This window comes from Engystomops pustulosus, chromosome 7, assembly GCF_040894005.1.
Source record: "Engystomops pustulosus chromosome 7, aEngPut4.maternal, whole genome shotgun sequence".
Classification (NCBI taxonomy): domain Eukaryota; kingdom Metazoa; phylum Chordata; class Amphibia; order Anura; family Leptodactylidae; genus Engystomops; species Engystomops pustulosus.
The window spans coordinates 130387547-130410731 of NC_092417.1; the positions used below are offsets into that span (position 1 = coordinate 130387547).

The 23185-nt window shown below is 39.6% G+C and overlaps 1 protein-coding gene across 5 annotated transcripts in view; it reads right to left on the minus strand.

The window, feature by feature from the left end:
* RIPOR1 (RHO family interacting cell polarization regulator 1) overlaps positions 1 to 23185 on the minus strand; it is a 234848-nt gene that overhangs the window by 100299 nt on the left and 111364 nt on the right. For 4 of the 5 annotated variants that reach the window (XM_072117796.1, XM_072117793.1, XM_072117795.1 and 1 more), the window contains 3 exons: positions 8887 to 9007; positions 4141 to 4293; positions 1413 to 1491 (listed from right to left, as the gene is read on the minus strand). In XM_072117796.1, the coding sequence (XP_071973897.1) occupies positions 1413 to 1491; positions 4141 to 4293; positions 8887 to 8981 (327 nt within the window). In that variant the 5' untranslated portion in view covers positions 8982 to 9007. Of the gene's footprint in view, positions 1 to 1412; positions 1492 to 4140; positions 4294 to 8886; positions 9008 to 11256; positions 11348 to 23185 lie in introns of those variants that run through there. The other variant, XM_072117794.1, reaches the window with a different exon arrangement.

The following is a 23185-nucleotide window of genomic DNA, read 5'->3' on the forward strand; positions in this document are numbered from 1 at the left end:
TGACCATCTGAGGCTGTGGACAGGTGTCTGTTATACCGATTTTATAAAGTTTAAACAGGAGCCATTACTACCGGTAATGAGTGGAGGACAGAGGAGTCTCTTAAAGAAGAAGTTACAGGTCTGCGAGAGACAAAAATATTGCTTGTTTGTACGTGACCAAATACTTATTTTCCTCCATAATTTACATATAAATTCATTTAAAATCAGACAATTTTCGGGGACATCTTGCATAACTGGTGGCTGACTAAATACTTTTTTCCCCAACTGTACACAAGCTACAGAATACTAGATTTCTACACTACAGAAATTCCATCCTATACTCAAATCAAGAAACTATCCATTACATAATCAATGGGGGAGCAATTCAGACCTTTAGTAAAGCATCTCAATAGTAAAATGAAACAATTCCAAAATAGGCAGTTTTCTAAGCAATTAAAGGAATGGTTCAAGTAGGAAAGTGAAACAAAGGGAAATAGTCCAAGCAAAAACCATTGCAGAGCTGGATTTCCCCCCAAAAAAATTCTTACGTGCTTTGTCTCTAGTATTTTCTAGTATAGAAAATATATAAAGAAGAACTTCTGTACCATACCACCAAGCTTCAATGTTACTTCGCTTCTTGGACTTACTATGACTCCTCTAGTGGGTTGCCTTGGGCTCCATCATCCTCCAAAAGCGGGATCTGTTGCTGTTCTGCTTGATAGCAGCCAGATCAGTGACCCCACATCACTGGCGTTTTCCTGCGGCCCCTATAATTTTTGAATGGGTACAGATTTTTCTGGTGTTTTACCCATTAGTTGGTTTTCTATTTTTAGTACTCTGAATTTTGTGTCTCCTGACCACCAATTTGGCCCATGCTTTGGTGGACATAAGCAACCTCAGCTTAATAGAACTAATTGGATAATAGAATTGAGAAGTGTAGGGCATTGGCATTCAGCATTCTTTGCATGCTCACCATCCCAGACTGAGATAGTTGCACAACCTAAGAACTATCAGCGTAAGCTTCCTTTTGTGTTTCTAGGGTAATCTTATAGGGTTGCTCTCGTAGTTCGTTCTAGTTCATAAATTGGGCTTTGACATCAAGGATTCTGTTAGTCATATATATGGTGGTCCTCCAAGACCCTTGTCTTTGCTATTATGTATCTGATACAATTCTATTTCTATTTTGGAGTACTGTTATCCATTATTGTTATTATTTGCTAAGTGTTGTTTATATGTTAATAAACTTGATTACACCATAAAGAGTTTCCGTGGCAGAATTTTGGTGCATTTTCAGACCTGAACCAAGCCAATAGCAAGTGCAAAGTTATATTATACAGTCAAAATACACAATATTTATCAACCAACAACAGAAAATGTAAAAGTTAAACATTCAAACTGCACCAGTTAATTTTTCACATTGTTTTCCAACTTACTAATCTTGAGTTCCTTTTGGATTCCTTGATCTGGACTGTTAACTTATCTAGCTCGATTTGGTGAACTTCTAGGTATGCTCTAGACAAAATAAAAAAAAAAAATAATTATTGGCTACTTTGTAACAAACTTGTATTTACAGTATAAAACTTTAGCGCATCAATCATAAAGTTTAATAGTCAGGTTAAAGCACAAAGGATTTTTTTTTTCGGAGTCTTGAAAAATGGCGCTGCATACACATCAAATTGGTTAAAAAAGGCAACGTCTGTTTGCGCCGCTTTACGATCCTGTACCAGGATCTTCTTCAGGCATTAAAAACATACATAATCTTACACTTAAAAAGCACATTTATATACAGATCTAAAAAGGAAATGACCTCAAATTGATTGACAGTTCTTATAAGTGTAAAACTGATGTGAATGTTCTATTCTCGGTAATTATAATATTACGTTCAGGTGCAAATGAACAATTGTTGTTATAACTGTATAAACTACAAGTATATGTATAAAAATAGATTTAGGAACGCAAATATAAAAATATAATTTTGGACAATTAGGTAGACTCTATTACTTCATTTAAACAGTTTGGATGTAAGGTTTTTAGTCGGTAGATCCAGAACAATTCTTTTCAATTTAAGGTTTCGTTTCTATCATGCATTTTTTCAGAAATTTGCTCTATTCCTTTTAATGTGGTTGAATGCTTTGCTGTGTTCCGTTGTAAGGTGTCTAAATTGTTTTTTTCTCCAACAAAGCCTTTCTGTTTTAAATCTATGGCCATTGAAACGCATTCCTAATAACTATCGTTCTGCCCACAGCTGCATGTAACCAAATAAATTACATAAGATGAGCTACATGTTATTCTTTGTTTACATTCAACCCCTTCCCGCTCTGCGCCGATATATCGGACGCAGAGCTGATGCCAGTTCAGCTCAAGATATGAGCCGAACCAGCATCTGGAAACACGCGTTGCACGCTATAACTAATAGCCGACACCCCAGTGTAACACCGGCAGTCGGAGTGGGTTCCGATCGCGGGCGTTTAACCCGTTAAAAGCCGCGGTCAGTGCGACCTCGGCATTTAACTTGCCTTTGGGGGGGGGGGGTCTTTCCCACCTGATTAGCCACCCCCGAGTCGTTTTCGGGGAGCGTCGATCATTGCTATGGCAATTCTGGGGTCCGATCTGGACCCCAGAGTTGCTTGTAAGAACTGCCTGAAAGATGGTGTCTCTGTCGTCATCTTAAAAGGCACAGTGTCAGCCTATGCATGTACATAGGCTGTCACTGCTAATACCCTGCAATACATCAGTATTGCAGAGTATTATCATGAACAAGCAATCAGATGATTGCTTGTTCATGTCCCATGGTGGAAACAGTAAAAAAGTTTTTTAAAAAATGTTATTCAATAAAAAAAAAAAAAAGAAATCAATAAAAATGCCCATAAGCCCCATAACATATAAAGAGACATATAATGCAAAAAGTCTAAATCATAACACAAACCCCACATTTATAGTATCTCCGCATCCGTAACAACCCATAGAATAAAAGTAAATAATTATTGAACCAGCACGATGAACACCGTAAAAAAAAAAAAAAAAAAACTGTTACAAACCCTCCAAAAATGTATGATTTTTACCTATTCAATCCCACAAAAAATGCTATAAAAAGTGATCAAAAAACCATATGTACTCCAGAATGATACTGGTGCAAAATACATTATGTCCCACAAAAAACAAGCCATCAACCAGCTCCGTAGCCAAAAAAATAAAAATGTTATGCCACTTGGAAGACGGCAATGCAAAAATGATAGATTTTTCCCACATTAGGGTTTTATTTGACAAATTTAGTAAAACGTAAGAAAAAAGATTCATGTCTGGTATCCCTGTAATTGTATCGACCCATAGAATAAAGATAATATGATGATTAGGCTAAACGGTGAACACGAAAAAAAAAAAAAAAAAAAGAAGTAAAAAATCCAGTACAGAATTGATGCTTTTCTACTCCTGCACTCAAAAAAAAGTTCCTAAATTTTCAACAATAGGGGATACCACCCCCAAAATGGTAACACTGGAAAAAGCATCTCATCCCGGAAAAAAAAAAATGCTGTCACAAGGCCCTAATAACGAAAAAGCTAAAAATTTTTATAGCCTACAAAAGGGGCCCAACAAGGAAACTAAAATCCTGGCAACTGCAGGGCGCTCCTTCCGTTCTGTGCCTCGCCGTGCGTCCATAAATGTCGGCCACCTCAATGTCTTTTTATATTTCTTGGACAACCCCTCAATCGCTTTGCAGCTTCCGGTTCATTTTCTTTATCTACTGCTGATACCAGTTTGAAATCCATGCCCTATTCTAAGAATATATATTAGCGCAGAAACCACTTGTTATGTAAACACTGACGTTTTAGGGTTTTCAATAGTGCTGTAAAAACTATTTACAGCTCCGTGATGTTTTTTTGCAGTGTGCTTACCATTGTTTCAACGAATAGCGCACACAGCCCTATGCATTTCTATGGACTCACACACTGCGGTGGCTTCAACTTCCCGACATCGACTGCCTGAGCTGCAAAACTCAGTGTATGTCCTACTCGTGTCTGCGGCTTGAGCAGTCTTTATTGTGGCGATCAGCATGTGAGCTGACCTCATATGCTAATGACACACGAGCTGAAAACAACAGACCACTGGTCCAATGCGTGTGCATGAAGCAGAACAATAATTAGGTTTTATAAACAGGCTTACCCCAATCCCCTTTTTAAAGCATTGTAGACTTCATCCACTCTGTCAGGTTGAGGAACCTTCGGAGGAGGAGACTTGTGTGACATAGAAAACATTCTACGAACTTTGGATCCAGACCTTCGAGAAACTGTAGGTGTATGAAAGGCCGGACGATGTCTAGATGAAGAAATACATATCAATGGACGGTTTTAAATTTGTCAAAAATAAAGATTTAGGCTCAGTTCACACCAGCAAACCAAGTGTAAAGGAAACCAAGAACAGCAGAGGAACAGAAAGCTCCTGTTCACCTGTGCTCTTGTATGGAAGGTTACCGTCTCTTACATTTCTATTATAATAGCATAATAATTAGAATAATTACAGCCCTTTTTGTTATGAAATAGCATGTACGTATAATATGAATGTACCAAATGGAGGTGTTAACTGAGCCTTACATAAAAAATTGTAAACGGCACAAAAAAAAGACACAAAAATCAAGGAAAACAAACTACAAAAGAACATGAAAACTCACAAATAAGTAATGAAGGAAATTATCATTTACATGTCTAAAAACATTTTAGATATAATAAAAAAATAATAGTAACTTCAACGTATAACCGGCTGACTAATGTTCAATAATTCTTATTAAGCTATTAACTACCAAACAATGAAAATAGTCTGCTACATAAACAGTGGGGAATCAAATCCTAAAGCAAAGGGTATAAAAAGAAAGTAGAGGCAGTGCAAAATATCTACAAATATTTTAAAATTATCATATCACAAAACATGCATTGTATATCAGTCATTCCAAACCCGTTTCTTTAATAATAAAATAAATAAAAAGTACATTTCAGCATTAATATCCCTCCAAGTACAAATGGCAAGAGGCAACAAACATTGTGACCCAGGAGATTCAGGTTGCTCCAGGGAACATCTATGTAAAACTGAATAGGGAGCTCTACAGTAATATTAAATGTATACAAAGTCATGAACACTCAGGCCTAACAGCCAAGAAAATGTATTCATGGTTTGGTTTAAAAAGAAGAAAAAAAAGGAACAATATTACACATTAAACAAAACCAGACACATTAGATTTTCTAAGCTTCTGTTTCTTAGATACGGTTACATTAGGTTTACATTAGAGTCTAACAAACCCTACATATCCCAAAAGGAGCTATTAATATCTCTGCTGGATACACACATAATCATCAAAAATATATTGAGTCCTTAGTCATCTGCAGGAGCCTTATGATGGAGCACAATGACAAAGTTTTATTCTGACAAATAATAATGCTTCCTGCTCACTGCACAAGTGCTGAGGGAGAAGGGGTGGGGGGAGGCGAGTCAGTGTAGCAATCTGTTAAGCCAGATCATATTTGATTTCAGAAGGAGATCATGGATAATAAGTATTGGGAGATTATCAAAGTCACACGTCTTCTTTAAAGAAAGAAGCCAGTAAGCAGGTCACTAAAAGGACTTCCAAGACTATGACAGTCCAAACCAAGGGCTAGGAAGCAAGCTAGTGAAAGTAATGTGTCAGCTATTCCTGAGAAATTGTTCCGTTTCCGGTAGCGCTCACTCATTCACTTTAGGGATGTGGTAGGCAGTCTTTAACCCTCAAAGCGAAAGGGCTTGTACCAATCACATCTGTGCTTCCTCTGAAACCCAGTTGCGGCCCCTACCTGTTCCCATTGCATTTCTTTCCAAAACACATTGCTGAAAGAGCGAATGACTGCACGCCAACATTCAAAAGAGCCTATATCCCAAACAACTATAGTTGGCAGTATCAAACTGGCCCAGCAGTGCACCGGAGAAACCTCCGGTGGGCCCCAGGTCTCTGAACTTGCTCTGCACAGTAAGAGGAGGAAGCCCCACCCACGAGATTGTAGCTTGTGAAGAGAGAGCTTGTACAGATAGTATACATGCAAGTGTTATTTATACTTGTACAGATAGTATACATGCAAGTGTTATGTGTATATGTGCATTTAACGTGCGTATATGTGGGGCGTGTAAATGCAGTTTCTAAACTTACATAAATGAAATATATGGGTATATGTCTACACGTGTGTTCGGCAGGTATTGTTATTAATAGAGGAAAAAATATTATTCCTTATGCTTTTTTTCCCCAGTTTTTATTCCGGAAGTGTAACTGAAGGTCTATTAAGTCTAAGAAGAACAGAGGGTGTGAACTAGGCCTAACATGTATATGCATGTAATATGTATAAATCTGTAATGCGTATAAATGTGGAAACTGTAAACATGTAGAATGTCCCATTAATGTTTTATGTATACATACAATGTTTATATATGTGGAATATGTGTGTTTGCAGGCGGTTTCAGTTGAAATCTTGTCTAACGCAGCGGTAGATTTTCTTTAAAGGAACACTACCATTTACTTTTATACATTATGAATCAAAGATACCTTCAGAATGCTGTAGCAACACTGATGCAGAAATATAACTTGTTTAATCCCTGAACCGAGTGGCTTTGCTGAAAAAACAATTATAAAATTATGATAATGAGAGTCTGTTGCTCCCCCGGCACTTCTCCTACATATAGTAATCGTAGGCAGAAGTAATCAATCACTGCACCATTCCCCAGCTATTGTGTACGAATCATACAGCTCTAATTAGTGCTGTCTGGACAGTTAAGGCAGCTCCTGTGCATGTGGATGTAATGTGTTTATACATGGCAAATAGGCTTTCCCATGGTCCTGAATTTTATAATTGTTATTTGCTTAAACAAGATATGTTTCTGCATCAGTGTTGCTACAGCATTCTCATAGTATGTTTAGGTCAAATGGTAGATTTCCTTTACAGACCGCTAAAATAGTATAAAGATGGACAATTGCAGCAAATATTTCTTGAAATCCACAGGAAAATATGATCTAGGAGTAGGACACCCTTTTTAGTTTTCCCATAACCCTCTTCTTCTTATGGCCTCTGTATTGCTGTATGCTGATGACAAAGCCCAACCATTAAACCTTTTTTAAAATGTGGTATAGTTGGGTAGCATTTTACCACAGGTTTGGCAATTCACTTGCTCCTAAGCTTTAAAAAGGACCCAGATATGGATGAAGCAGTCTGATCTGCAGACTGTATGTTATAGAACAGGAGGATTAGAGTGGATTATTATGTAGCTTTATGGTAAAATAATTCAGTATGACTTTTCATTTCTCTCTTTGCCTTTCGGAGCGAGTCTGCCATCACTGTATTCATAGAGGGTAGGATGTCCATTAGTGGGTTGCCTACCTGCATGGGTTCTAAGCAGAGAAAGTGCTTTTATAGATAAATAACAGTCCTGGTTAAAATTTCCTGGTTAATGTCACTAACTATCAGTGTCTGGGAATTATTGGGCCAACCAGATGAAATTATTTGCTGCCGATGTTAAGTTTCATTCTATACCACTCAGATATTTCTGTAAGAGCAGACTATAGTGACACACATATCACTTGTGAAGCTTCTATACAAGAGAGATATATGAGCAGAACTGAAAGAGAATATAGAATTCTATGGTGCAGGTCCTACACCTCCATAGACTAAACTCCATAGACTAAACTCCATAGACATGCACAATCAGCTCGTCTGAGATGCATACATGTATAACTTGGAGAGAATACAGAGAGAATATGGAGAGAATACTGCCATTAGTTAGTCGGAACATAAGAGCTGGCGATACACATTACATGGTCACCCTAACGTGACAAAAATGGATAATTTGGACCTTTTTCATCTAACGTGTATAGGGATAAATACATAAAAGGCATCTAGTGTGCGTATGATGTTATTGTACCAGAAAAGTGAAGATAATGCTTCATACAGTATACCACTATACATTGTACATGGAGGTCAGGTTTTATTTTCTATAGAATAGGAGTATAAAACATATACTCTGCAGTTTTTGCAGATAAATTGGTGACTTTACCTCTTTTATGGCAATATATCACACATTGGTTGATGGTAAACGTGGGGGACTCCTTCAATATTTGCCAATAACCTTGAGTGGTCGCTAGTTGTTATCAGTGCACAGACGCAGGGCAGGAACACCTAGCTCCAACCCACTCTGCTGCAGGCCACGTCCCCTTCACATCCCCCCACACCCACTTGGCACGGAGATGGTGTACAGTGGGAAATAATTGAAATGTTCAGGGTTTGTATGTCAGAAAACGGTTGTACAAGCCCAGATTAACCTTTCCCATGGTGCTCAGCAATCTCTGTCAGCTTCGTAGAGATGAATGGAGCAGAACGGACATTCATAGGGGTCCGACGGAGGTACCTAAGACCCCATCGGACCCCCCCCCCCCCATTCTTGTGATCACTCAGCAAGTTCTGTCCTGTGGATAGGGCCTAACTTGTTTGGTGGGAAAACCCCTTTAAGCAATGTGTTAGATGCTGTTGAGATGCACTTTCTAGTGACCTAAACCTTATAGTGTCCACATTTCTGGACTGATCACCAATGACCTGTTGTATGGAAAAGATCCCTTTTAATCTTTTCGAACTTTGAGGCCAATATTCTGTAGAATTGCTTGCAAACCATATAATTTCCGTAGATCTAGTATGGAAACCAATAACTTGGGTGAAGAGAATTTCACCCACGATATTGTAGGACAACCATACTGACAGGTTCAAAGAAAAATTATATCATGTAAATATCCCTTCTCTCTACACACATACCCATATATTTTATTTAAAAAAAAAAAAAAAAAAACACAACACAAAAATATAAGTTAGTTATTCACACAAATACCATATAGAATTGTAAAACTCAACAAACCTTGTCTTCTCGTAGTTGGAGTTAACACCTGCAAATGACTGACTTCTAGTAATTGAAGTAGTTGTGACCCTTGCAGATTGCATGGAGAGCGACATGGTGGAGTGAGCCTTGTGTGCGCTCCCTGAAAGGACAAATATAAAATATAAAGAAGAAAATAACACTTTTTCCAATTATGCTTTTTTTTTTTTTTTTTTTTTTTTTAAATACATATACTAGATACAGATGCTATAACAATCCTATTCTGGCTGCATGATTAAATCCCTTGCAATTCAAGTGAACAGTAATTACAATGCTTTAAAGATCCTATGTTCATTCATGGTTTGGCCATCACAACTGCGTACTTTCAATTTGAATGTCTGAATAAGTCCTTACATGCACACATTTCAACCAGTACAAAATAAGTTAAGCTATTATTTTATTACAGGAGGTCCCCTACTTAAGGACACCCGACTTACAGTCGACCCCTAGTTAAAGACGGACCCCTCTGCCCTCTGGTGCAGCTCTCTGGATACTATTACTATAGTCCCAGACTGCAATGATCAGCTGTAAGGTGTCTGTAATTAAGCTTTACTGATAATCCTTGGTCTCATTACAGAAAAAAATTTTGAAACACTGAGGAAAAAAATTTTTTTGCGTGGATCTACAATTATAAAATATACAATTTCTAATTACATACATATTCAGCTTAATAACAAACCTATGGACCCCATCTTGTATGTAACCCGGGAACTGCCTGTACTACCATTCTTGCTCCATCGGGGATTCTGGTCAAGTATTATGCTTATCAAATGCCATGTCAATGACTTCTCCTTTCCAGGGAAAGGAAACACGAAAATTTGTGTTAGCCGGCTTTGACCAATGTAACAATGCAGATTTGTTCTCTCCATGTATTTCAAATGTATTCCTCATCCAAAGATTTAATACCTGTTAAATACATAGCATTTACTAGCACTAACCTTACCACTTGTATCACTTCCCATTTATTTGTACTATATGGGGCAATTTCATCTTTTGTGAATTCCATCATGTTCAACCTATTAGTCCAACATTATACAGTTAATCAAATTTTCTGCACATTAATGTTAGAATGAATTTTGTCTTTTTTCAACATGTTACAATAAAACAAAAGCAGCTCTAGGAATTTAAGTGAAATGAACTTCACATAAGTAGATTACTGAAATCACATCTGCTAAGGTGCTGTTCTATCCAACTAAAACAGATGGCTTTTCTCTTATCTGTCCTGAAGCCTCAGTATTAACCATTATCTTGTGACACCCAATTATCTGTCTTTGTCACCTATAATTGTACATTACATTTGTTTATTTTAAACTGTTTATTGGAAAATATATAACTGTACAATACAATTTGTAAACATTAAAGAATTGCTAGTACATAATCTCAATGTCATACATTGTCTGTTTCAAATGTCACACTACTATGCTATTTTTATTGTACATTACATTTGTAATAAAAAGATTTTGGAACTCTTAATATTATATGCTATTAGACAGATTGGACCAGACTTATCAAATACTTAACAGCCAAGTTAAGACTCAATACTCATCTTGATGGAAGCAGGATTTAACCTGAGCAGTGATAAATTCCTACACTGTGACATATAAGAAAGTATGCAACAATATCATTCTTGCTAAGGGTTTCTAACCAATAACCTTAAGATCACAGTCTTCAAAAAAAAAAAAAACACAACGCCAAGTGAGAAACTGGTAAACAATTCTGTATACAATACAGTCAGAATGTAACCCTTTATTCTAGTCAAAATGGTATTTATACTGAACAAAGCAAATGAGATGTGTTCAACAAGAAATATGCATCTCGCCGACATATGTATACATTGTTTTAAAAGAAAGTAGAAAATACACAACAAATATGACGGAAAGATGTCTTCACTTGAATTCAAATAAAGAATAGAAAACAAAGCGCACTTTGGTTACTGCACCCAGTAATGTGTCCAGAGCAGTAGCAAATGTACACATACATCCTTTTGTATTGCTTATCTCTGCAAACAAGTACACAAATAAAAATACAAAACATTAAAAGTCACCCTGCTGAAAACCAGCATTTGCTTAAGAAATATAACCACTGCATTATAGCACAAAATTGTGCAAGGATGTAGTCAGGCCAAAATATGAAATTTATTCAAGTTTTCCCAGGCAAAAACACAATTCATAAACATGTTTCTACTAAAAAAGGAAGGAACCACTTGCATTTATTTTTGCAATGGCTGAATAAACAAAAAATCCCTCTCCAAATTACCAATGGCTGCTTAGCCTATGTCAAAATACAATTTGCAAGAAAAAAAAAAAAAAAAAAGGATCTTGATTTTAAGCTCTAGTAGATTCTGTACCTTACCCATAACAAGTTACAACTCATCCCACCGTGTCTCTTCATATAGCTGTAGCCATTTCAGTGTACACAAAGCAAAGAAAGAAGGAGATTCTGGAAGACAGAGCTTTAATCCGACTTACAAAGCAGATAAGAAATCTCACTCCCATTCTCCTTACAAGTCTCTCATTCACATTCTTTACATTCCTGTTTTGTAGTGGATAGAATCACTAACTGGTACTAAACTGTGAATCTACCAGTTTTTAACTGCTTTATTGAACAAATTCATGAACTAAATATACAGCTGCATTATACACAATAATTTGGTACAAAAAAAATTGTAACAGTATTGGAAACACTTTCTTCCAGTAGTTGCTCAATCATTCTACCACCCGCCTACCCTACAGCACGTGTGTCTCCATAGCTGTGGTTTATTGTGTTACAGTTGTATCATAGGCATACGCCATGTCATAGTACAATGCAACCAGATAAACATTACAATGTGTGATAATAATATTACTCCTCCACAGTTTGTTATATATATATATATATATTTTCTTTCTTTGTGTTTCATTCTGCCTGTTATAAATCATTAGGCTCCATTTGTTTAAGACCAGCCAGGAAGATGAGCCTGGCAGGATGGTTATAAAACCCCAGGGAGTCTATGTTTGATCAGAGAAGCATGGTCTTCCTAAGTGGTAAAATTAACATCTTTCGGCCAGAGTAGTCTAGCTAGTGGGGGATGAAAAGAAGCCACAGATTGCATGTTTTTCCCTCCAAATTCAGACAAAGGGGAATATCATAGCTGTCCATAACTGGGACATAATTCATAATTATAGGTCCCAAGTTACACAGGACAGTTATGGGGTCTAGACACACTTCTGGACCGAAAATCAGAACATTAGCTGCAATGCAAGGCAGCCAATAGCAGAACACCCCTGATATTAGGCTAAGACACCCTGAGTTTGGTATGGGGTTAATGGGAATAACATACCCGTTTGGTTGGAAGCCATGGCACAATTGTGCCATCTCCCAATCAAAAGTTATGGGGTTCTGATAAAAACCCAGACCCAAAAAGTAGCTCACTGATGGGAGGGGGATAGAAAAATCCCCCTCACAGTGACATCACAGCCAGGGGTGGGGGTCAAAAAAATCACCTGGGCTTAAATTAATGAAGCAGCCACATAGTAGTGTTCAGTCTGGGTGACTCTATGACAATAGAAGGCTGGATCGATGCTTATGCCCTGTCCTCGGGCCAAAGAATTTCTTACTATTCCACTAGCAAGAATTTTTTGTTTCTTCTTCCATAACTGTTTGTAAGTATCGTATGTGTATTGCTTTTAATCCTTTTTTTCATGTTATCTGACAATTTAATTCTTTGAGTGTACTGCATTTTTATGTAAATTAAAACTTTTTAATAAGCCTCTGCTTGTAGTCTTAAAGAATCTGAGTCTCTGAAGGGAATAACGTTACCAGAGGTCATTATTAGCATAGTCCATGTAATAAGCGATTGCATGTTCTGTGTGAATTTATAATTGTAATATCGTGTTGTAGTGAGTGCTGAGTTATCATCAGGGTGCATTGTCTGTGTGGTTGAGGTGCCTACGGCCTTCTTTGTGTAAGTAACTCGTGGGTGGTGGCAGTGCGGATTGGCTGGGGCTGAGATTCTGTGGAGTAAATTTAGCGTAAGGACGCCATTTTGTGGAAGTGGACGGAGCTTAAGGGCTAAATTCTGGGACTCCATAGAGTAGGTATCCCCGTGTGTGAACTCTGGTGAGTCGGGTTCGTGACCCAATGCAAACAAAACATTAATGGCAGGCGATTCTGGTAACTCTGGATCTGTAGGTGCCGTTAAAATATCCTTATTTTACGACCGTTTAATTAATAAGGTTTGAGCCCCTTCAGTGAGCTCTAGCCTAAGTGCCCCTGATCTATTCCCCAGTGTCCGGGGTGTAGTGGGCCCCCACCTTTCGCTCCATGCCCAAGTAACTTATCAGTGAGGGGATAGACATTGTCAACATTGTTCTTCCGCAAGTATTGCCCTGAGTCTATGCAGTGGATAGTGTGTCTCACCCGAGTCACACCAAGTGCCCCAGATTCATCCGAACTTATTAATAATGTTTCCTGCAGAAAAATGCGGTGATAATGAGTCCAGTCTTCTTGTGATAAGACCCCCAGGAGGCACACCTCGGTACACAAGGGACCGTAAGGGTAATAAGTCTAGTGAGAAAATCTGTAATATGTTTCCAGAATCTTGCTATTGTGGTACATTACCATATCATATGCAAGAAGTCGGCTTCCAAGGAGCCACATCTAGGACAGGCAGTGGAATGTACCCGACCCATTTTCTGCATGCGGACCGGAGTGAGGTATGCTTGAGGGAAAATATATAATTGTGTCATATGGTTATTTATGGACGGGGACACTTTGGTGTGAGTAGATAATAATTCGGAGTCGGTCTCCTCCGAGGGTGATCGCATGAGTTGTTTCCATCTGTGCAAAGTGCGCGGTGGGCAATGCTCCGCCTTTTGCATAATCAGATGGGTGTATAGAGCCGACACCAAACTCCGTGGACTCTGAGTTCTGTATATTCCTATGAGTGGATATTTAGATATCTGTGGTGGACCGTGTGTGAATTGTGATTCCAGGGTGTGCCGGAGTTGAAGGTACCTGTAAAACCTTCTCTGGTCCAGATCAAATTTTGTTTTCATGTCTGAGAAAGAAGCCAACACCCCATCAGTGTACAAGTCTGCTAAAGTTTGTATTCCTGCTTGTCTCCACCCCTCTGTGTCTTCCAGAGATGTTTAATGTGTTAGCGCAGAGTTTCCCCACAAAGCTATGGTGTTATTAAAGTGTGTGTTGCCTTGCCCTTTTCCAGGCTTGTATGGCTAGCCTGTGGATGAGTAGTAGTTCTGGGAGTACCCTCCAACATAGACCAGAAGGAAGTGAGCCCTAAATAATGACTGATGGTGTTATGAATTGGGCAACAAGCCTGGGATTACCCAGTGATAGAAATATTGCAGTTGACCTGCTAAATAATAAAGATAAAAGTCTGGGAGCGCCATACCGGCCATCTCTTTAGGCCTTTGCGGTATTTGTAGACTAAGTTTGAATATGGAGTTCCCCCATATGAATTTGGCGGTATTGGAGTGTAGTTCAGAGAAAAACCATCTTGGGAACTGGCACCGCAGCTTTCTGTAGGATATACAAACACTTTGGTAATATGATAATTTTCACTAAGTTTATGCAGGGCAGGGACTTCCACGCATTGACTGCCAGTAAGGGGTCAGTAATATGTCCTAGGGCGTGTTGGTGAATTTTACTAACTATTATTCCTAGATATTTAAACTGGTTGACCACTTTGAATTCTGACAGGGTTTCAGGTCCTCTCCGGGGGGAGGCACCCAGGGGCGTGTACACCGATTTAGACCAGTTTATCTGTAGGCCGGAGTAGGAGCCGAAGGTGTTAATGATGTCCATTGCACTAGGGAGCGAGGCTGTTGGGTTAGAAAGGAAGAGAACCATAATCATCAGCATAAAGGCCGACTCTATCTTCCCTGCTGCCTATTGTAATCCTGGTGTTCTCCCGGTCTCGCAAAAAAAAAAAAAGGGGCTAAAGCCACTCTCGCAAGACAAAGAGTAGAGGGGATAACGGAGAACCTTGGTGCGTCCCCCTATGCAGATGGAATTCTGGGGAGGGAGCCGTTCAATAGTAGTTTACTCTTTGGCGTTTTATACAGGATGGAAATCCATTTGCGAAAATTTGGGCCAAAATTAAATCGATTTAGGCACTCCATTAGAAAGGGACTTGGTGGAAGGTCCCCTTTAAAAGGATATATTCAATATTCTCAAGTTACTTGTTCAAGTCTCAGTATAAAATGTTAAAAAAATGTGAAAGAAAATGGTATAATCTAAATCAGAAATAATAATTAATAAACTCTGCCGCTCGAAAGCCTCGTGTGCACAGAGCCAGAGGCACTCAGTGTGCCACCATATGTGGCTTCGTAATATGGGATATGATACAGATCACAATACACTGAAGTCCTGCAAGACTCCATGTGAAAGACGTCCTCTGGGCCCATTTGGACCATGGAAAGCATATGATGATGGCTTTGCACAGCTCAGTGGTTATAGGGTCCTCGATAACCTGTGAGGCCTAATGGATGACCCACGATAAGATGACAAACTAGTAAATAAAAAATGTATTTATAAAATTATCAATACACAACATATACACCAGGAAAGGGTAAGTGCAATCTAAGGATCATAGTAACATAGTAGATAAGGTTGGAAGAAGGCAGTGGCTCAGTGGTTAGCATTACAGCCTTGCAGCGCTGGGGAACCTGGGTTCAAGTCCCAGGGTCAACACCTGCACAGAGTTTGTATGTTCTCTCCGTGTTTGTGTGGGTTTCCTCCAGGTCCTCCGGTTTCCTCCCACACTCCAAAACATACTGGTAGGTTGATTAGATTGTGAGCCCCATTGGGGACAGGGACTGATGCGGCAAAACTCTGTGCAGCGCTGCGGAATCTGTGTGCGCTATATAACTAAAGGAATTATTATTATTATTAAAGGGACATTCTACAGAAATGAATGCTTTAGCTGTGTCTAATGATGCTAGTGCACAGTCCTCTCCACATCTTTGCCCAATCTGAGCAATTACCTGCACCCTCCTTATATTGTCTGTAGTGGACCGTCGGGGCATGAAGCCAGACTGATCGTGATGGATAAGTGATGATATGACCGTATTTAATCTGGTGACCAGGACCCGGGTGATAATCTTGTAATCTGTGTCAATCTACCGGTTTTTAATGAGCATAATTTTCATTTATATGGTATCAAATGATGTATTGTAAAATAGATAACATTTTTGTGGAACTCTATGAGAAAATAAACTTGACTTAACCATTGCATTTCAGGTATTGTTTTTAGGCTGCATACGGTAGAGGTGAAAATATTCTCTTTAATTTATTCTAGGTCTATTCTAGGTCAGTGCTCTTACAGAAATCAAAGCATCATAGTAGATAAGGCTGGAAAAATAAGCAGGTTCATCATGTCCAACCTTAAAGATTGAACAAATGTTTTTTCCGCATAACCCGTGATATTTTTTTCTCTCCAGAAAGGCATCCAGGCATCTCTTGTACATGTACATGGAGTCCGCCATTACCTCCTCCCGCGCCAGAGAGTTCCATAGTCTCACTGCTCTTACAGTAAAGAACCTTTGTCTATGTTGATGGTAGAATCGCCTCTCCTCTAGGGGTAGCAGGTGCCGGAGGGGAGGAGAGGGTGGGAAGGGTTGGGTGAACAACTAATATATGTCACAAGAGCATCACAGGTAATAATGTAAAAATACAACAATATAAAAGTTATGGAGTAAATGAGCCAAATTACACCAAGGTGACAGTTTATAGGGATAAAACCAGAGCTCTATTGACCCCTGTGAGGCAATCCACGGATTCCATATTCTTTCAAATAACTGAAAAGTATCCGTTACCTTGATCGGTTCAAACAGCATCAGAAGACTGATCCTATTCTTAAATGCTGTAAATGATAAGTCCAGTGATTTCCATTTTGCCCCTGTAAGGATTCTGGTCTCTAAGGCTATAAACTGGATTAAATTATGCCCTTGTTGTTGACCCTTGCTGGTTTTTCTCCCAGCAGGAGTACAGCTGCAGTCACCGATGTTGCATTACCAAGTAAAGAATGGTAGAGGGTTTTAACACCTTAGTCCCACTATTAGATGGTTCGGCTCTGCACCAGAGCAGAGCCGGTGTCGGGAGTTGTGGGGAGTCAGCGGTAATCTACCTGTCACATCCCCAAGTAACCCTTTAAAAGTTACGATCAGCAGGGAGTCGAACGTTGCTATGGCAGTCCCGAAGTCTGAGCCAAGGCCCAGGGCTGTCCATAGTACGGTAAATGCCTGTTAGGTCCTGTTACATATGGGACCCTACAGGCACAGCTTAGGCTGACAGTGCTAATATCCTGCAATACAAAAATCACCAGAGTACAATTCCCCATGAAGTATCGCCATGTCCGTACTGACCCGTACAATAGAACAAAATCATTACTATACCCACAAGATGAATGGCATAAAAAAAAAAAAAGTTTTAAAACCCAACAAAAATTATGATTTTTACCTGTATTGTCCCACATAAAATGCAATAAAAAGTTATCAATACAAAAATGGTACTGTTGCAAAACAATCTCTCATTCAGCTATATAGAGCAGAGTTTCTACTAGGAAAATGGTGATTAAAAAAAAAGAAAAACAAAAATAAGAAGATTTTTTCCCTACAAGCTTTTACTGTACAAAATTAGTAAAACATAAGCCAAAATATAGAGAAATCGTACCCAAATTTAACATATTAACATAACAATTTAACACATTGCTTAGAGTATATTGCAAATAAATAAATAAAACATAAATAAAATTACAGCATTGATGGCTTTTTCTGCAAACCGCCCCCCCCCCACAAAAAATGTAATATATTTTTAGCAAAAGGGCATAGCCACCTAAAAATAGTACCACAGAAAAATGCATCTCGTCCCACAAATAAGCACTTACATGGCAACATGAATGGAAAAATGCAAAGAAGTCCACCATGAACTAAAAACCACTAAATTCTATGACTTTTGCATGACGCTCCTTTCCTGTGCGCCCCAACAAAAAGCATGTGGGGCGTCTCTGTACTCAGGAGAAATTGCATAACACATTTTAAAGATGGGTTTTCTCTTTTGTGAACAAGTATAAGCTGAGTTTTTCGGCACAAAAAATGTGCTGAAAAACCCAAACTCGGCTTATACTCAAGTTTAAAAAAAAAAAAAAAACAAAAGTCAAAACACACCTGTCTGAAGTCCCCCCAGAGGTCCTCTCCGCAATCCATCCAGCATCAGAGAGGGCCGGAGTCCAGCGCTACAAGCTCCGGCGCCGCCGGTGCTATAATATTGTGTGTGGCTGACGTCACAGCTGGCTATATATAACGGGGCCAGGGTCTGGCTATATGTAGGGGCAGGTTATATACAGGGGAAGAGGGCTCACTATATAAAATGGGGCTGGCTATTTACTGGGGGAATGCTGGCAGGCTAAATACTGGGGGCAAGGGGCTGAAAAGCTTTTTACGGGGAGAGGCTGTGACCAATGCATTTCCAACCCTCGGCTTATACTCGAGTCAATAAGTTTTCACAGTTTTTTGTGGTAATAGTAGGAGCCTTGGCTTATATTCATGACAGCTTATACTCTAGTATGTATGGTACTTGCTGTATCAATTCTTCACTGGTTTCCTATTTGCTTTACATGGAAAACCCCTTTAAGGTCCTTGAGTGTTTCAGTCATGACAGAAGGAAGAGAGCACAGTTCAAGGTCACAGCTTTGTTAGCACTTCACCAGAGTACAGCGGTGAGGAGGGCAATGGCGGTGCTGGATCCTCCCAACTTCAGGGGAGCTTGCCTCCTCAAAGAAGCCAATCAGTTTAGTGTTAAAAGGACCGATCCCTCATAAACTCATGCTGATGAGGGGTTAAAAGGTTATGTACAAAGAGATACTCCAGGAAAGAATCTAACAAACCTATTTTTACCACAACCAAAGTTAAAGGTTTACAGTCATTTGAGATAATTCACAAAGTGAAAATTTGCAAAACAAAAATCTGCAAAAAAGTAAAGAAAAAAAACATCCGAAAAAAAATTATGCATCTTTATTTTCCAGATGTTTCGTGCAACATTTGTCTTCTCACTATTCTTCTTTATTGCAATTCGTTCACATGCTTTAAAGGGAATCTGTCACCTCATTTTCACAAATACAGCCGACATCCCCATGTAGCCCATTCCTTCACCAACTTCAAATCCTCCTTCCTACACCAGCTATTGAGCCACTTGGTTGCCCCCCTAATCTCCCACTGCCTTTCTGGTGTGGAAAGTGTTACAAGCAGCATTTCAGGGAACACTACATTTGAGGTCCTTGCCAGGTTAGCAGCAGAGCAGGGACCACGTCATCAGAGAGACATCACCAGGTCTCTATACCTCCCAGGGATTCCCCAGACACCAGGTCTCTATTTAAAGGAAAGCTACCACTTGTAGTGGCAGGTTTCCGATGGCAATACCGGGCACCAGCTCAGGGTGAGCTGGTGCCGGAGCTTATTTTAGTTAGTGTTTTAAACCGCGGTATCGCGGTTTAAAACACTTTTTAAACTTTATAGCCGGCGCAGGCAGGTACGCGCTCGGCGCTTACCGTGCACGCGGCTACATAGGAAGTGAATGAGAGCCGCGCGCATGGTAAGCGCTGAGCGCGTACCTGCCTGCGCCGGCAATAACGTTTAAAAAGTGTTTTAAACCGCGATACCGCGGTTTAAAACACTAACTAAAATAAGCTCCGGCACCAGCTCACCCTGAGCTGGTGCTCGGTATTGCCATTGGAAACCTGCCACTACAAGTGGTAGGTTTCCTTTAATTCTATTTTTTGAACCCATAACCTTCACACTCTACCTGTCATAGAGAGACAGAGCCTCTATCCACTAGGCCAGTGATGGCGAATCTTTTAGCGGCCGAGTGCCCAAACTGCAACCCAAAACCCCCCTTATTTATTGTGAGGTGCCAACCAAAAATGAAAGCAGTAACTTATTGCTCCCTGTTCAACAACTTTTTATCATATTGGCCTCCTGAGGACAGCAACACAGTAGAAAGATGGAAAATTTTCATCATTTTAGCTTCTTTCCAGTGTCCCTCTGTAGAGAAAAAAATCGTGGGGCCAGCAGGAGGTCCTCCAAAGATAATTCGGCCCTGTCTACTCATTCTCCCTCTTCCTACAGTCCCAAGTAGTGAAGTAAGTATCAAAATATGACTGAAAGCAGCATCTTTTAAGTTGCTTGGAACTACAGGAAGATTCTTTGAGTTCTGTCTGCTGTGCTGGGGCGATAGCCTGGGTGCCCACAGAAAGGGCTCTGAGTGCCGACTCTGGCACCCGTGCCATAGGTTCGCCACCACTGCACTAGGCTAAGGGCTTACTGGTTTTCTATGGGAGGATTTTATGTAACCAAGAGCTACTCTTTTACATTGTGACACAGGCTCCATGGACTGGTATATAGAGAGGGATCTTCTCAGAGATTATTATTGATGATGATTGATATTGATGATATTTTAAGCATATACTGTAGTAGTTAAATTAAAAGACAAAAAATAAGGGGTCATTCAGACAGGCGTGTCCGCTGTCCATCTGCAAAAACTCCGGACGTGATGTCTGTGTTCAGACCATATTGTATCCGTTTTTTTCTCATGTCCGTACGCCATCCGTTTTTCACTTATGCAAAAAAAAAAGGCAATGGGTTTCTAATCTACTTCTTTCCCTGCCCAGTTGCTTGCCTCGCAACAATTGAGAAAAAATACTCTGCATACGGAAGTCATGTATGTGCCGTCCAACAGTGTGTCAGTTTGCCATCTGCAAAAAAAAAAAAAAAAAAAAAAAAAAAAAAAAAAAAAAAAAAAAGGATAGGACATGGCATCAAAAACACCTGTCTACATAAGCCCTAAATGATACTATTTAGTGTACTATTTTTTTTATTAACATTACAACACATATACTACACTGACAGCACTAAAGCTTCTCCTGGCAAATTACTGGTGATCGTTACTGATCGCATGCGTTTCAAAGGAATTGCACATGGCATCAGATTGAGCCCCACCCCCAGATATTTGCATTGCATTTAATGCAATGTAAACACCCCATACATTCAGATAATACTTTCTTTTCTTGAAAGTATCATATTGGTATCGAGTATTGCATCGTACTCAGAATTCTGGTATCGGTGCAACCCTAATCAGGACTGGACTCTCTGTAACCCTTCGCTCTACACCAGAGGTCCCCAACCTTTTTTGCACCAAGGACAGGCTTTAAGCTAGACCAGTTTTCCATGGTCCGGTGGGGGCGGGGCTTTGGTCATATGGGGTGGGGTTATGGAGGGTGGAGCTTAGTTCATACTTATCATATAATTATGACATTTATAATGAACTGACATCATATCTAGCTTTCCATTAGCATCCAGAGCCCCTCCCCCTCCAACTCGCAGCTAGCAGGAGGGAAGGAGCGCTGGACACACATGACCTGCTTGTCCCTGCTCCTGTCTGAGCACATTCTGCGAGTAGCAGCAGTGTACATTGAGCATCAGTGTATACAGTGCTGCTGCTTAGCAGCACTACACACTGAACACAGGTACCGGGAGCCGCGTCACTGACCAGGCGCAGGGCCGCGGAGCTAGCTGTCAGCGGGACCGGCTGATAAACTCCAACGGCCCGGTCTTGGTCCGCGGACCGGCGGTTGGGGACCTCTGCTCTACACCACCTTCCACAGGTTTTCTGGCTAGCTGTCCCCTCATTCTGAAGCTCAATAATTGAATCCCACACCCATCTTCCCCAGGACACAGGATGTAGTAATGTAGTATGAGTAGCATTGGTACTTATGGAGTCCATTGTACTAATGGAGATTACAACAAAATTAAAATTTAGTTAGATAAGAATTCACAGAACACCATAAGAAAAAAAAACGGCACTTAATCTTAAGTCACCTTACTTGTGGATTGTCGATAAAAGCTGCTCCTTTCTCTACAACAATGTCTTTGGCTGCAAAAATTCTAGGTTCACATTGAAATTTTCAGCCTCCCTTGTAAGGTTATGGTGGGGGGGATTCACAATGTACCCTAACAATGGAGGTCTGGTACGTATCCCACTTTAAGTACATACAGTGGGATACATCATACAGTTAAGCCTCTCCCCATTGTAAAGTGGGAGGAGTAATGATCAGCAGCAGTCAGTGATTGGCTGCTGCCAATGTTTAGAGTGCTTCCCCCAGTGACGACACTGTTCCTAAATTGTCAAGGATGTCACTGTGAACCTCCCAGAGCATACACTCAGTGGAGGCAAATGTTGATGCAATGAGTTGCATCCATCCCCCATAGGCCCAATAGCCTCTTATTAGTTTATGCTGCATCTTTCTATGCTGCGTTTCCCATATTACGCTACTAAGCAATATATTCTAGTCACCTTTGTCTGCCAGTATTTGTCCATTTATGCATTCAGCAAGTAAGAATCTTTTTAAAATTTTTAGAAAATGTTTTCCAACTAGGAAATCTTTTCAGAGGAGCTGTCATCTTTGGTAACATTTTGAAGGTGGTACAATTTCATGTAACATCCTGATAACATTTTATGAAATTTTTTCTGTAGGGTGAGGTGATGAACAAAAACATAAAATTCTGGCCATACAATCACAATGCACCAGCAATGAACTGAAACATTGTACACACACACTATGTCCCCTTTTACTTTGGCAGCTGTGTAATAGAAATTCTCCCAGAGGAAGTAATATGGACTAAATTTCTAATTAATTATCAGAATGAACTAGATTCGGACTCACTAGTACATGTATCATGTATGAACCAAATTCACTGAATGTGTAGCTCTATTTGAGTTGTCAATTTGATGTCACTGCGGATTCATCCGCCTTCAAAAGGTAAATGAATTGCCCAAGCATCATTTACATAAAACAGAAAAATAGATAAACAAGGCATAAATTGTTCAATATGCATTTATAGATCACCAAGTGCACAATATTCAGTCATCCCCTGAAAACGCTACCAACATGAGTAGCTGTAAAGGACAGGAAAAAGGAAAAGGTTGGGCGAGTACAACAAAGAATAGACGGAAACAGTTTGTTTTCCCACTGGAGCATCTCAAATAATAAGACAGACTATGTATGACAGATAAAGTGCAATTCCCATAATACAGAGATTAAATATTAGGTTGGAACACAAGGTACATTCCAGATGAACTGCTAAAATTCTTTTTCTGATAAACAATTATTCACATTTGCAGGGTTAACCATACTTTATTTTAAAATCCATAAAGTGCACAGATACAAAAACCAAGTCACAATAAAATGAGTACATTCTGGGCTCCTCAAAAAAGTGTATACTTCTGT